Source organism: Gavia stellata, chromosome 1 (genome assembly GCF_030936135.1).
Source record: "Gavia stellata isolate bGavSte3 chromosome 1, bGavSte3.hap2, whole genome shotgun sequence".
NCBI classification, from domain to species: domain Eukaryota; kingdom Metazoa; phylum Chordata; class Aves; order Gaviiformes; family Gaviidae; genus Gavia; species Gavia stellata.
This window is the reverse complement of record NC_082594.1, coordinates 34367674-34384785: the sequence shown is the minus strand read 5'-3', so window position 1 is coordinate 34384785 and position 17112 is coordinate 34367674. Positions and strand designations below refer to the sequence as shown.

Sequence of the window (17112 nt, the reverse complement as noted above, 5' to 3'; positions counted from 1 at the left end):
TAATTTCTTTTACACTTTAAATCACAAAAAGTTTAGCCTTCTGGAATACTAATACAATCACAACCTAAAGAACATCATAAAAGAAGCAGCAATTCATGTAATATGGCTTCAAAAGGAAAAACTTTTCCAGACTGAATTATTTGAGACATGTAACAAAATATAGCCAAACCACCTCTTGCTTTGCTTTATTCAGATCAGGCAGGGTGTGATAGTACCACTTAAAGGAACTCCTTTCAGCAGCACACTCATCTAAAAACCAGCAGAATAAGCAGAGTAAACACTGTGGAAAGTTAACCATGCAATAAAAGATCAATGAATTATTTTCATATATTTTGCTGCTGACATGAACAATGGCAAAGGAATACAAACATGAGAGTATCCCATTGTTTTCTGGCCAGTACAGTCTACAGAAAGGACAGGGACATCTTCGAAAGCCTCAGTTGCTTGCCTTCGTCTAATTTCTTCATTTCTGTACCTTTTCTTTCGGGAAGAAATATACAGGCCACAGTAAAACTCATTTATATACGAAAAGAAAATGCTGGTTTACGACAAAGTAGCTTGACAGCAAAATAGGAACAACACAATTTTTATTTCTTTCCTCTGAAGTGATCTGCAACCACTGAAAGCAGTTTAAACTACATTAATTGGCATGAATACCTTCAAGCTAATGAACTCATCACTTTTGGTTTCTTCTATTTGGTATCAGTTGCTCCTAAAAAGACCTCCTAGAAAAAGTGCATTCTGTGTTACACATCATTGCACATTATTGTACAGCTACAGAACTTGGCAAGAGAACAGAAGACATTCCTTCTCCCAGTTTCTATAAATATCTCCAAAGTCTATTTTAAGGCAATTCTCTTAGACTGTTTGTTAAAAGTCTGTGCGTGGTCTCTTCTGTCCTGTCTGATGATGCTTGTTCCTACTGTTACAATTATTTCCCCTCTCCACACAACCAACCTGGCCCCTCTAGATATTAGAGGTTTGTTTCATTTCTTCTTGATATTCTTTTCAGAATAAGAAGGGATCCCAAATCAAAAAACCTCAGTTGGACTATATATGAATCTGGGGGAATTTTAATTTTACTTTTTTTCCACCGAGAACTTGAAGGAAAATTCAGGGAATGAACACTAATATCCTCTAATCTTTACAAGTCATGCAGGGAAGCCGCATTAACATTTCTTACTGGTATACTGACACCAAATCTCAAGCAACCTGGAGAAGCCAGTACTCAGGCAGACAGTCACTCAGCCTCCATTCCCATTCTGCATTTGGACCATCTGCCAAGGCAGTCAGATAGCCAAAGACACTTTTTGCAAACAGAAAATGGTTTGGATGCTATAGATCATTGTGTTCATAGATAGATAGCTGCCAGCAATATGCCGTTGGGGCATGTAATGAGGAAAGTGCCTAATTAATTCCCTCTCTTAGTCAAAGAACCAGCAGAGTCTTCATTGCCTGTTTGTTGCCTAGTTAAGAGTTTCAATAGATACCAATGTTTGAAAAGTGATTATTTTGCATTCTTCCTCACTTCAGGTTGCATTTTTTCATTCTTTACACCTAGCTAGTCCAGCTAGATTCTTCCCAAATTAAGAAATTAAGCCAGACGAAAAAAAATGCAAGTACAATATATAGTAGATTACAACATTCAACACCATTAGGAAAAAACATTCAGGATGCGCTATTTCAACATACACACAACTCTTAGATAAATTTATTCACGCAGTCAGAAAATGGGCAAACAGTCAAGACACTAGACTAAATGTCAGTTTATCCATGAACTGGAATTTTACTTCGGGCTTCTTTTGGGTTTCAAAATTATTTGTTGGCAAAACATTGGTTATGTCTTGAGCCAAAACTGTCTTGTGTGCAAAAAAGAAACTGGAGATGATTTTTTTTTTTGCTATGGTGACTCCGAGTAGCACAATCTCTGATAAGCCTATAATCAGCAATAATTGCTTCTCATTAGCTCAATGGAACATCAACTTCCACAAGGATTTGGACTTCAGTTTTAATTCCTTACACATTACTCCCATGGACAACATCCTAGAAATCAACAGGCTCACTACTAATCATGAATACTTATTAAATTTTAAAACAAAACATATGTTAATAACCATCTCTAACCAAATACGCTGCTTTATATAGCAACAGAATTACAGATTGCATTCCCAAAGAAACAAAACGTTTCCACTCTGTTTCAGCTTCCTGGAGATTTGTTTAGCTAATAGTTCCTCTCTTCCCTCAGGAAAACTGATTTCTCCTTTCTCCTAGATTCTTGAGGTTTTGTTCTCTTGCCTGTTTCTGAATGATACAGTTTCTCTGAGGCAGCAGACCAAGTCATCATGAACAGCAAAGAGGAGGGAAAGCTAGATCAGAATTTAAGAATAAAAGAGAAAGCAGAATTCATAATACAGAGTTCTTTGTCAAGAGTAATAGGGATCTTATTCTTCCAGGGCCTGAAAATTCTTTTTTACTCCATCTCACTGCTCTCTCACAAAAACCTGGTCTAAGAAAGACTAAAAGTATTAAAGAAGCTGGTGGCACTAAACATCTTACAACCAGTCTGCCTCCTGAATGATTTTCAGGAGAGAGTGAGGGTGCAGAAGGACTGGAACAACATGCCCACGCTGAAAATGTGTACACATCTTAACAGTTTTCCTCTAGTGAATATATATGATACACAGAGAAGGAGGGAAAGTATCTTCTTTTTCCAGGACTTAGAAGTAACAAGCAAGTTTTGAAAATAACTTGAAGTGACAGCACTAGTAAAAAAGCTTCACAAGGCGCTCCTGCCACACTGCTGTATTTCAAATTAATGAACTAAATACCATTTACATAAAAGGCAGACAGAATACTATGGAAATGCCACCACCGGCAAAAATCTGCAAAGCAAAGAGATCTGATGGGTGTAAAAAGTGCAGTGGCTGGTAAGAACGGTGCTGTAACTACACTGCTCTCTCCAGCTGGAGTGTACAGAGCGATCCATGATTTTTGCTTTCCTCAAAAGCTGGAAAGGGTTTTTAGCACAGAAAAACTACATGGCAGTTTGCAGTAATCTTGTAAGAAAGCCAAGACTTAAAAACAAGTTCTAAGGAATTATTCCTGATCAGTTCTTTGATTATGGATCCGTCAAACCCTGTTGCTTAAGGAAAATTTAGAAATTTTTTTTATGTTTATTTACTCTTAATTTTACATCCTGGTTTTTCAAAAGATCACTGCTGTCCATGAAATGGTTATATAAGCAGATACTGTGTGTAGAAAAGGTGATTGCACAGGACCTACAGTTGATGGGGCAATTCTACAAAGAATTATTATTTAGCCTTGATTTTCTTCATACACAGCGGTCTAAGGGGAGACAATCTGTCGAAAGAGAATTCTCTAGCGGCTTCTGCTGCTGGAAAACTTTTCAAAGTGACACCTACAGAACAGAGTTTCTTTTCATTTGTATCTTTTTGATTTTAGAAAATAAATTCATTTTAAGCTAACTAAGAAACCCCAACAAAACACCAAACAACTGTATTCAAAAAGTTAATAGAACCTGCTTTATAAAGTTATTTATTTAGCTTTCTGAGAACATACTGGAAAATGGCTATGAATCTTGTAAGACAAGTTCTGCTGAATGCAAAAATGCAAATTCTCTACAGCTAGCTATCGTACTAGTACAGCTGCAGACATGAACTTGACAGGCAACAAAGCTGCTTAATATATGATCTTGTAAACCAGCTCAGTGCTGGCACAGATTGTATTATTCAAGGACTTCAGTAACAGCCTGTGGTCTATCTAGCTGAAGAGACTTCTATCCCACCTAACTTTTTTGGACTTAAGTAAGATAAGGTTTGAAACCAGGAAAATTCCTTACCAACCAGATCTCTGTACTTTATTTAAATACCTTTTGATTAAAAACATAAGCAGTAGAGAACAGTCTTATGTTAGGCCTCCCGTTCCCTAACAGTCAAGTGCAGACCTCCCGCTGCTTCCCGTGAAATGCACAGGATAGACAAGAGACACATATGGTACGAGACAGGTCCAACAATTAATTACAGATTACCTGGGGAAAAAAAAGTCTTAAGAGAAAATTAAAGCCGTTAAAATTTACATGTTTACATTACATATTAAAAATTCAGTTCATATAAAATGAATATTAAAGTTATAGCAAGCACCTGGAAGTGGACAGTGACAGGAGGAAAAATATGGAATTGCATTTTCATCAAGGCTAAATGCCAAAATTAGAGCTGAATGCTGTTTTACCTAGGAATTGCAAATGGTCTGAACTGTGCACCAAAATGGCAGATTAACATGAGTTCAGACAAATGTGACATAACAGATGTCAACAGGAAAAAATAAAGTGTAATTGTACATAAAGAAAGATAATGAGTACAATGAGTAATCCATTTTACCCACTATGTCTTGGCAACACATCACAGACAAGCCATCTGCTTTACACACAATACTGATAAAAATTATAAACTATTGAACAGGTGATACCAGGAGATACAGACAATATCATGATGTTATAAGCTGACAATACTGAACATGTCAGTGCCTTCCTATCTGGGGGAAAAAAAACCCTGAAGGATGCAAAAAGCCCAAGTAAAGCATGACTTTACAGGTCTAATATATGATATCAATTTTGGAAACAGACTAGCATCTACAAATTAATTCCTCTCTTGAGAAAACAACTACTGAAGAATTCTTTCCTAATTGGTCATTAGACATCATCTAATCTTTCCTTTCAAAATTAGGCATATTAATTCCAGAGCCTAAACTAAAATTCCCATAAGGTTCAGTGGTACCGTCTGTTAAATTTCCCCTGCTATTTCAGCTGGATACAACCCTCAGACCCTGTATTGTAGCGTGCTGCTTGTGTCTCTCATGTTTTTGTTCCTATATTTACAGCAGTTATGTTTCAGCAGCAATTTAAATAATTCTGATTTATCCAAGTTTTCTTTTAGATGAAGTAATAGGTGACAGACAGACTTCTCCAAAACTTATTAAAATAAAGATACACAAATTGTTTGATCCAAGACATGCCAGAGATTTCCTGTATAAAGGAGTCAGCATTTCAGTATAATGAATTTCCTGTCCTAGAATCTCCTGGAAGTGCTTCTGTATTGTGAAACTTCTTAATTGTACAGGATTTCTATTCTTATCAATAGCAATGATTTTGCTGCAGGTATGACTAACATCCTCAGGTGGAATAGGTTTGGACTATTATCCTAGTTTTCACGTTACTTAGTAGAACAACTGAGCAATTTATTGTGCTAGCTAGTAAGTCTTAAAAGTCTTGCAAATGAAGACTGGAGCACAGAAGGGGACTTCTGTGGGGGTATGCTGCTGTCACTAGGACACTGTAGAAATCACAGCTAGTAAACCTTCAGATTGCCAACTTGTGAGAGACTATAAGCAGGTAGAAAAACAAGCATAAAATTGAAAGTGATCTCGACAAGTCAGAGAACTAATGTGAAAAAATACAATACAGTAAAAAAAGTGTAAGCATGGAGGAAGTTGATTACGTAAATCGAAGATGGGGTGAGTGCTATGGAGCGTTCTGCAGAAAGGATCTGGAGGTTCATGTTTAAAAAACTAGACATGAGTTAAATATTGCAAGAAACGCAAACATACTGGGTTTTTTAAAAGGGACTGCTGCATGAAATACACCTCCATTCTATACTCTCATGCCACTCTACTCAGCTCTAGCAGAAACTAACCTGCCCAGTTTCACGCACAATGCTTAAAGACGGACATGAATCAAGTGGAGAGCGGGAGCATAAAAGAAAAAAAACAACAACCAAACCAGAGGCCTTAAAAAAGGGGGAAGATTGAGAGAACTGGATGTGTTTAGTCTAGAGATTACTTTCTAATGGCAAGGCTATTTAGAAACAAGGAGGTTATAGAACTCCATCTCTGAAGGTTTTGAGGCATGAATCATGACAAAAACCAGGTAAGAAGGTTTTAGATTAACTTGCACCATTTCTGAAGAAAATGGGATGGACTAGATTAGCACCATTATCCTACTCTCAGATGCCTGGAAAACAATACAGATGAGGTCAGTACTCTGGTTCTAAACATGTAGCAGCTTCAGGAAGTACCTCTTCTGCAGTGGTCCAAACACCACACCCAATTACCTCAATGTGTCCATCACGGAAGCTTGCAATATGGGCTGGAACAGATTTGGAGAGATTATCTAGATGTTCTTTTACCCCAAGGCAGAATCAACTGTGCCTAAACCATTCCTGAAAGATGTGCCTGTAATTCAAGGTGATCCACCTGTGGCTTACAAGCTCCACAGGGTTAAATCTCATGACCAACAGCAAGGCTGTCTTGGAATGGAGCAGCAGGATAACCTGAAATGCCAGCTGTGGTGGATGCAAGTGAGATACTGAGACCAAGATTGCTGGATCATCAGAGCCAAGTGGTCAGCCTAGTCCCAATCTTGCATGGCGAGATCTAAGAGAAAGCTGCTTTTATCAACTGCATGCAAACTGGTCCAGTAGTTTCTTCTCCTCTTGACCTTCAGTGTACAGAGTATGCACTCATAGCTGCCAGTTCAACTGTTGAAGTTTTTGATGAGCATCTTGTGGGGGTCTTGTAAGTCGGTCATTCTTGGTGTAATCTGTCCTATAAAACCTCAGTGATGGATTCAAAATGGTGAGATGACTATCCCTAATTCAGTATGATCAGATCTTTCTTCTATCTTCTCTCTTCTAGACTGAACAGTCCCCAATTACAGCAATCTTTCTCCTATGTTTCCTAAACCTCTGATCCTCTCATTACTAAAGAGTCCTTTCCAATCCACCCATGTAAACCCACATCTAATACTTCTAAAAATTATATAAACTGCAAATTTCTCAAAAACTATGACAAACATCATAGTTCTTTAAAACAGAAATTACCAAGTGACTTTTAGCAAAGAAACTACAGCAAGAGTTTCAAGTGTGTCCTGTCAATTTGACAGACGCTATAGTTGCTCAAGTACTGGTTCCCTAGGCACATAACTCTTCTGTCATCAAAATTAAAAGGTACACCACAGTCATTATACTGCCAATCTTCTTTTAATAGCTATATGTAGGACGTTAGATATGGTAACAGTGGTGCTTCAGCAGGAGAAAACGACACATGGACACCTAATATCAAGACATCATGTCCTAAGAATCAGCCACTCAGCAAATATAAAATATGTATGTCCCATGGCAAACTCTATTTTCCATATATCCACAAAGCTTTCTTCATGAAAGGGAAATATTTGTTTCTCCATAAATAAATTATGTATTAGAGTTCAAGGCAGAGTAAGTTTTCTAATTGCTTTTCAATATGATCTACTTAAGCCTGTTATTTGTGAATTGTAGAAGAATGAGTTAAATCCGTTTCATCATTCAGTTTAGTCTTAAAAAAAAGCTATTTTGATTCTAACCTCTGAAAATGTATATGGTGTAATATGTCAACTGGTAACATAATTAAAGAATAATAGTGATATACAGACACATACAAAAAAGGTTCTTAGAGCTTACATGCATTGTCCTATTCTGCAGAAGTATTTCTGTAGAGCCTTTTGAGAGTATCAAAGACAAAATCCCACTACCACTGAAGACAAGCTATTTTTTTTGCTACCGATTTAGGTGATAAATAACACGACAGAAATGAGTTGCAATTCAATTAAAAACACAGGAGAAGAAACAAGTATTTCCCTTTATTAATACATATCTGTTTACCATACAAGCTATCAGTATGTACATGGACATTAAAGATTAAATATTAGTAATAAGCAAATGCTCTATCAAAGTAATTTATATTGTTGTAACTTATTTGGAGGAATATAAATTTGAACCAGAGGAAGACTGACTTCAAGTATTCCAGGTTGTTTTTAAATCAGTTAGCAGCAAGATAACACACTATAAAAAGTGATCATGAGAGACCTGTCTTCTTAATATATATATGTTATTCTTACTCCTTGGCCAGCTGTACATTGGTCGGTTTTGCTCCAATAGGTATCCCATATTTGTGCAAAGTGTTGATTAAAATTTCACGCATTTCGTTGTTGTAGGAGTCAAAGTCAAATACATTTCGAACAACATTTGCCAGTCCTTCAGTTGGAAATCTCTGTGAAGAAACAAAGACCCCCAAATTTCTTTTACTGAATATCTGTTAAATTACAGCATATCGTTAAATAATTCTAAAATTAATAGTAACAGTAATAACAGTAACTTTGCTCAACTCAGACAAGAGCTCGTCACCTTTTTTTTAGTTTCCAAAATAAAGAAGGTACATTACTTCAAGTCAGAATGAAGTTACTGACACTAAACCTGAATTAAACAAACACGCAGGAGACAATTCACAGAATCACAGAATCAGTACGGTTGGAAAAGACCTGTAAGATCATCGAGTCCAACCTGGGGGGGAAAAAAAAAAAAAAAAAAAAAAAAAAAGAAATAAAAAACACACATCATCAAAAAACCCACCAAAAAAAAAAAAAAACCACAAAACCCACGCCACACAACAACAATAACAAGCCACAACCCACCCAACACCACACAGCACCATGTCCATCAAGCTACATCCCACAATGCCACATCCACACGCTCCTTGAATACCTCCAGGGAGGGTGACTCTACCACCTCCCTGGGCAGCCTATTCCAGTGTTTCACCACTCTCTCAGTGAAGAACTTTTTCCTAATGTCTAGCCTGAACCTCCCCTGTCGCAACTTGAGGCCATTTCCTCTAGTCCTGTCACTAGTCACTTGGGAGAAGAGACCAACACCCACCTCTCTGCAACCCCCTTTCAGGTAGTTGTAGAGAGCAATAAGGTCTCCCCTCAGCCTCCTCTTCTCCAGGCTAAACAACCCCAGCTCCCTCAGCCGCTCCTCACAAGACTTGTGCTCCAGACCCCTCACCAGCTTCGTCGCCCTTCTCTGGACACGCTCCAGCACCTCAATGTCCTTCTTGTAGGGAGGGGCCCAAAACTGAACACAGTATTCGAGGTGCGGCCTCACCAGAGCCGAGTACAGAGGCACGATCACCTCCCTGCTCCTGCTGGCCACACCATTTCTGATACAAGCCAGGATGCCGTTGGCCTTCTTGGCCACCTGGGCACACTGCTGGCTCATATTCAGCCGGCTGTCGATCAACACCCCCAGGTCCTTTTCTGCAGGGGAACTTTCCAGCCACTCATCCCCAAGCCTGTAGCGTTGCCTGGGGTTGTTGTGGCCGAAGTGTAGAACCCGGCACTTGGCCTTATTGAACTTCATCCGGTTGGCCTCAGCCCATCGATCCAGCCTGTCCAGATCCCTCTGCAGAGCCTTCCTACCCTCAAGCAGATCAACACTCCCTCCCAACTTGGTGTCGTCTGCAAACTTGCTGAGGGAGCACTCTATCCCCTCATCCACTCAACATCATTCATGTTTTAAAGAATTGTTTTCATTTTACACATAACAAGATGGTGTAATCATTGGAACATATTATTAAATATAGCCTGTATTTTTTAAATTTGGAATTGCTTTCTGCTGACCTCGAAGATCTGACACAAGTACATATATACATTTAATTCAACTACACAATTCATTTAAGAATCCTGATTCCTAGCATTGAATATAGAAAAGCAGAGATACACCGCTTGCTTACTAAAAATTACTTCAGGTCACAATGGATTTTAGTAGAAACAGAAATTCACTTAAGATTGGCAAACATTTGTTTTCTTAGTGAAGACTACTACCTGAAATGTGCTGTGTACATAAAAAAGAAGTTTTCATTACTATTTCCAACAAAGGAAGTTTTGCTACTGAACTGGACTTATGATTTAAGGCCAGTGTGCTCTTCTGGGTTTCAGAACCGCCGCTCACATATTCCCACACCTATCAATTATTGTTGTTTTGCAAGAAGAAAATACATCTTCCTGCCTCTCATTTCCCACTAAGACCTAGAAGCCAGTAAGACTTAAAAGTGTTGACTGAGCAGTCGACTGAACTCATATAATAGGAATAAACTGAAATGAAGAAGGGTTTTTTTGGCACCTGCAGAAGACACTATAGGTGTGAAAAGCCTTTCCTCAAACTGGTTCCAAGTGCTTAGTCAGTAACTTCCACTGTCTTTTGATTTACCCTGAAACTCCAGTAGCAAAAATGTACCTGCCCCCATTTAAATTAAGGCAGATTCCAATAAACATGGACCTTAACATATGCAGCCATAATTTCAGTCTTAAATAAGCTTATTTTTTAAAGGAACATTTAGGTAATTTAAACAGAATACATATTGTGCAAAATTTAGATTTTACTTGCCATTGATAAAAACATCTGTTTAAGTTGAACATGCTGACACAGCTAAATCACTAAGCCTTTTCAGATACTCTTTAATAAAACATCTGAAAAAATAATCTCACTCTTGTAAGATGTAAATGGAGTAAATAAAATAAAAAAAATTAAAAAATAATCACCAAATTACCATATATCCTAGAACTTCACCACCTAACTGCTTTATTTTACCTCTTTTGACAAGAGATGGGAGTGAGAATCTTTTTATTTTAAACTTCACATGTTTTCCTCACATGCTTTTCATTCAAATACTAGATCTTTGACACAAGGACCTGGATGCCCCGTCTCAGTCCGGCACATTTAGAGTGATGAAGATAAACATGCGAAGAAGTATTTTAGTTGAAGTCTTAATTGTTTTTTCCCCATTAGTGAGCAAGGCTGGTACAAAAAACTTGAAAAACAGACTTAACACAAGTGTCAGAGAAATATATAAATGTATTAAAAGTAAAGATATTTAAGTCTTATATTTGGACTTACAAAAACATACATCACAGTTACGTTTAGAAACGTGTAAAGCTACTTAGTACTCAGTGTGAAGGACCTTATCTCAGTCTGTTTTCAAGCGTGTCTTCTTTTTGATAACAAGAGCAAAACATGTCCAGAATTGTGCATACTCTATATATCCAAACCCTTTCCTTAAGTAATTATTTTAGAACAAAACTGAGAGGTGTGGCAGACACACCGGAAGGCTGCACTGCCATTCAGCGTGACCTGGACAGGCTGGAGAGTTGGGCAGAGAGGAACGTTATGGAATTCAACAAAGGCAAGTGTAGGGTACTGCACCTGGGGAGGAATAACCCCGTGCATCAGTACAGGTTAGGGGCTGACCTGCTGGAAAGCAGCTCCATGGAAAGGGACCTGGGAGTCCTGGTGGACAACAGGATGACCATGAGCCAGTGATGTGCCCTTGTGGCCAAGGTGGCCAATGGCATCCTGGGGTGCGTCAAGAAGAGTGTGGCAAGCAGGTCGAGGGAGGTTATCCTCCCCCTCTACTCTGCCCTGGTGAGGCCGCATCTGGAGTACTGTGTCCAGTTCTGGGCTCCCCGGTTCAAGAAGGACAGGGAGCTGCTGGAGAGGGTACAGCAAAGGGCTACAAGGATGATTAGGGGACTGGAACATCTCTCTTATGAGGAAAGGCTGAGGGAGGACTTGGGTCTTTTTAGTCTGGAGAAGAGAGGACTGAGTGGGGGATCTTATCAATGCTTATAAATACTTTAGGGGTGGGTGCCAGGAGGATGGTGCCAGTCTTTTTTCAGTGCTGCTCAGTGACACGACAAGAGGTAACAGGCACAAACTTGATCATAGGAAGTTCCATCTAAACATGAGGAGGAACTTCTTTCCTTTGAGGGTGGCAGAGCACTGGAACAGGCTGCCCAGAGAAATTGTGGAGTCTCCTTCTCTGGAGATATTCAAAACTCGCCTGGATGCATTCCTGTGCAATCTGCTCTAGGTGAACCTGCTCTGGCTGGGGGTTTGGACTAGATGATCTCCAGAGGTCCCTTCCAACCCCTATCATTCTGTGATTCTGTGATTTATGATGACAAATACTGCATTTTCTGTGTTCTTCCCTTCTCACCGCAAAGCACAATCAACAAACTGGCACCAAGCTATCCTGTTCACTCATGACCTACTCTTTTACCTGCCCTGAACTAGATACTGCAGAAACCTTGGTCAAGTGCTTCAAATATTACCTGGTTTTCACTAGTAGTCTCCAAGTATGTCCACGGTTTTCTGAATCATTGCATAACTTCTGACATCTACACCCTTCTCCTCAATGAATTGCCTCAATAGTTCCATGTCTCTTGTATCAGTAGGACAGCATAAAAAAATTTATTTCCTCAGGTACAACTGATCGCTGCTGTCAATAAAACCTGTTCTTAACACAAGCCACTTGTCAAAAAGCCCTCTACTTCAGTTATTGAAAAAAAAAAAAATCACAGCTCTTGTTCTTCAATCAGAACAAATCCAACCACTTTTTAATAACTGCCTGGACAACTGCTTACTGAAGAAAGGCAATGACAGTTCACTTGAAGCAAAAAAAAAGTTTGAATGTTTGAGTTTAACATTTAAAAAAAAATAATTTGGTTTCTATTGATTTTTAAAACCAAATTACTGGAGAAAATATTGATCTCTCATCAGTCTGTCTGGTTCTCATTTGTTGATTCTTCCCCTTACAAGTAACAGCTCTGTGTGTACCTTAGAGTATTTTCACAGCTTAGATTCTTGGCTTTTCCTTACAATAGTAAGTAACATAGGTTTTGCTTTTAACAATTCTGTATTTTTTTTTTTTATATATATATATATATTGTTATGCTTTATTTGATACAGAGTTGTGACAGAATTTGGCTTGGTGAAAAATCCGTATTTTTAGGGATCTAACTTTCCATAAGTACATGTATTGCTACAGTCTGCTTAAAAGCTATCAGCAAAATAGTAGTTTCCTAGTACAAATACAGAATCTTAATTAAAATATGCTATACACATTGAGGTCTACTGTACTCCCGTGACTACCCTGAAAACAAAGAGAGAAATGATCTGGTACCCAGTCTGTAATGAGTTCAGATTTTTGTTTTAGACTTCTACCTTATGTTCTCACTACAACTCACTTCCCTAAATATTCTAGTGCCTTCAGATGCCTGCACATTTCCCATCCTGCCAGCACCATCCCAAAGGCCCACCCTGCCCCCAATGACACTGACAGATCTCTCTCTGCCTGCTCATTCCTCCATGCCCTTGGCTTCCCCCTACGTCCCGGATGCCTTTTCACTGAACGCTGCCAGCTCTCTGTGTGTCTCCTCAGTTGTCCTGTCAGTAAGGCAAGAAGCACCACATCTATGGCTCATCCTTAGCGACATGCATACTAATTGATTAACCAGTGCTTGTGTCTTTAGTAGGCACCGTCTACTGCCAAGCAAAACAGCTGAATTCTCCCCCTGCCTTTTCAAGCACAGGGATACTAATTTCAATCTGCTCCTCTCTGTCACATAGCCGCTGATTTTGATTAAACCAGCAGAAACCTAATTATCTTTGAAAACTGGTAACTGAGATTCACTGTGGCTGGCCAAAAGGGTAAAAGGTTATTATTGATGTGCATTTGACAGCAAGGCAAGAAAGGGATACAAACTGTGATTTGGTAAGCCTAGTTTCCTTTCGAGATTAGACTGAACAGAAGAAAGTACTATCTTAGCACAAAAGCTTACTGAACAGGTCTAAAAGCCTGATGATTAGTAGACTTCAGGGCCAGAAGGTACCTCAGCCATTAACTGCTTGTGAACTGCTATACTAGTGCCTACTATTAGAAAGCAATCTCAGATACAAACAAGAAAGAAGGCCTATCGGAAAAATCTCAGTTTTCCCAAACTCAGAGTTAGTAAAAAAGCTATTTCCATTTTATCTGGACTACTGTGGCTTGCCCGATTTACATCTACCAGGGACATCGGGTGAATCTCGACTCTGCAAAACAACATACAAAAGGGCTCATGAAAACTAGCCGGTTAGATTGCAGAGAAGCACTGGGAGTTACAGGCAGCATATGGTAACCCAATGGAGCAAGACCAGAGCTTCTCAGCTTGCCCATAAGCCACTGTTAGCATCAATACTTCTGATGTTTGACACAGTCTGAAAACTGCAGGCGAGCAAGACAAAAAGGCTATATTCAGGTCACCTGCAATCTAGAGCTACAAGACCCAAATTCCCTGTATGATCTGTGAGGCGAAATAGTTGCAGCAACCAAGTTAGGCACCTGCATTAGACAACTTTCCCTGTGCATGCAGTTTCAGAACTTTAAACTAGTTTGCTATATCAAGCTTCACCAAAAAAACCTTTCCTTAAGAAAAAGTCAGTATAGAGGCAACCTAGCTCTGAATGCAGTGCCTAAGCTACAACTAAATTGCTACAGGTTCCCTACTTGCATAATCTTTATGGGAACATGCTCCTGTAACTACACTGTAGACGCAATCCTACACGTTGAAGACCACAATTAATCAGATTGCAGAGATTAGCCTAATAATATGTTGATGTCACAGTAATCAGAATATTTTTTTAACTGACTAGTCCCAATGCTCAGATGTGCTCTCAGATAACGGTAATCAACAGCAATTTTTTCTCCAAAACATCCAACCCTTTTTTACAGAAGAAAAAAATTCCAAAATCATGTGAAAGAAATCAACACAATAGTACAAAGAGAGTGGTGCTGTGGAACTGCTGTAAGGGAAATTGTTTAACAACATGACTAACTTCCCTCCTTCCTTCCTAAGGACCAGCAATTTTATTGACTCATTTCCCTCCTTCCTCTTTCTTCTCTACCTGAAGACCTAAAAGCTTCTTACTTTGGAATAACCATTATGTTTATATTCATTGTTTACATTTGGCTACTCCCAGCCTTTTTATCACTCAGATTGAAAAACAAGTTACAGTAAACAAAATGTTGCATCCTTTCAAAGAGACTGGGATCATGAAAACAAATGTTACAGAAGAAATCAAAGCTGCATGTTGGAGATCTATTTGGATATTTATACTTGACTTTGAAAGAAGTGAAAACTTAGCAGATGGGAAACTTCCCTGCTGATCTGTGCCCAGTGTCCTGGTTGAAGTGACCATACTAATCTGGTTAAGTGAAGGAGACAGAAGCAGAGAGTAAGTGCCCTTAAGACAATTAGCCATGCAGCTCTTCCAATCTTCAATTAGATGCTGTTCACACTCAAAGACAAAAAAATAATTAAATCCTATGTTTCCACACCAGTTGCTGACAGAATACAGCGCAACTTCAGGTTACTTGGAGATAGATGATGAAGGAAAGAAGCTAGGAAGGAAGGTTGGAACAGCCAAAGAGTATGAAGGCAGGAAGGAGTTAATTTAACAAAAACCGTAAAACACCAGCTTTTCAGCAGCACAGCAACTGTTCCTCAAGTCTGCAATTTTTCCACTTTCCTTTCAAATGTAACTGTGTTTAGAGATCAGCATGTACATGTTCTATCAGTTTGGTAAACGAATACCTATCAACCAGTAATGGATCCTAATATACTACTTTGCTTATCTGTTTATTTGGGTGGATTCCTCAGCTTTTAGGTCTGAATTTTCTAAACCCTTAGTACAAAGTTATAAAGATTGCATTATTTTTTCTTTATATTATTGATATCATAGTAGCACCAATTTACTTTGTCTCAAGACCTCCTTGCAGCCTAGAGACCACAGAGCACAAAAATCTATCCTCCCCAGAAATCTAGACGAACTGAAGATTTTTAAAAGTAGTAATTCTAAGCTGCAGGATCTAAATATCTGCATATATGGCTGAACGGATGTGAATATGCTCATGAGCACAAAAATAAAATCATCATGCAACCCTACTATGGGTTTAACACTATACTACGCAGTGTTAAACATGGGTACAGTAGGTCAAATAATTTTTGAGAAATTATATTCTAATTGTAATAATTACATTAATATTTCCACTAATCTTGTTTTCAATCTAGTATTCAGTAATTCAGGAAATAGTCTATAAATTAACAAATTACTGATTTTATGATTATAAACAGAACAAATTAAAAGCACTGCTATTTCAAAGAGCATTAAGATACTTCATATTTCAAATACTTCAGACAAAAAGTATCCTTCAATTTATAAAGATAGAAGTCAGGCTCTAGTGTAATCTTTTTTTTAAAGATCATCATTAAATCAGAATTCACGATTTTACAGTTAAAATGTGTGTAGGAAGCAATCATGGATCCTAAGTACCTGTTTGCTAAGCTGTTATTCATCTAACATTTTCCTTAGAAAAATTCCACCAGTGATGTTACTTTTATGCAGCAGGAAATTGTCTTCCCCCAGGAAATTATTAAAACCAAAAATTTTATACCAGCATAATGTTGCACTGTCCTGGAAGTATTCTATGCTGAATATGGAATTTTATGATGAAGGCTAGTATGAACATTGCATACTGTGTTCACTGTATGAATGTGGTATCTTCTCACATAGTAGAAAAACAGACTCTCAGGGTTTTTTTTACATCTATAAACGTACAGAAAAAATATCTGCCTGTGTACATCTGTGATCCTTACCCTCAGGCTATCTGAACATCTGAATATGATGATTCCTTCAAAATGCAAAACTTTTCATAAGAATGAAATAAAAATACATAAACAATAATGGCATCTTTTTCTAAAACCTTCAAGCATTAAAAAATTAGTAGTGATGAACTCAAGTTTTTAATGAAATCTGACGTACTGTACCTGTAAATGTTTTACAATATTCACAACTTCTCTAGTTGAATAGGGATAGTTAATAATTCCTTGGTCAGCTAAGCTCCTGAGTTCTCCAAAAGCAGCCACCAGTTTCTGAAGAATCGGCTCGGGAACATCAGGACCATATTGTCTAAGCATAGCCAGTTCAGACTGTGGTTTGGGATTATCAACAGCATGGCAACTAAACATGTCCCCTAAAAAGAAAAAAAGCATACAGTTAAGTAATTTATAAAGAGATAGCATCACAACAGCCCCTTTAAGTTTCATACAGCACCTTAAACGGAAAAGGAATTGCTACGGAGGATGCTGAATACCTGCTTGTTAAAACAAAACAAGAAAAAAAACCTACTTTGAAAAATGTGAAGGACAAACTTGCTGTGAAGAACATCGAGGTTCCCGGAAACATGGAGATCTCTCCTGTCATTTTAATGAAGGTGATCACAAGGGAGAAATTAACTTCAAGAAGAAACACAACTCGAATACAGAAAAAAAGAAAAGAAAAAACTTTTAAAGAAAGAATAAGAGGTTGAGTGGGAACAATTTGTGAACACCTCCAAAACACCACAGGATGC

The 17112-nt window shown here is 38.3% G+C and overlaps 1 protein-coding gene across 1 annotated transcript in view; it reads right to left on the bottom strand.

Annotated features, from left to right (window-relative positions):
- Positions 1-7667: 7667 nt before the first annotated feature.
- VWA8 (von Willebrand factor A domain containing 8) overlaps positions 7668-17112 on the bottom strand; it is a 105909-nt gene continuing 96464 nt past the window's right edge. The window contains exons 24-25 of the mRNA XM_059827069.1: positions 16529-16734; positions 7668-8097 (exon numbers count right to left, since the gene is read on the bottom strand). Of these exons, the coding sequence (XP_059683052.1) occupies positions 7942-8097; positions 16529-16734 (362 nt within the window). The 3' untranslated portion in view covers positions 7668-7941. The remainder of the gene's footprint in view (positions 8098-16528; positions 16735-17112) is intronic.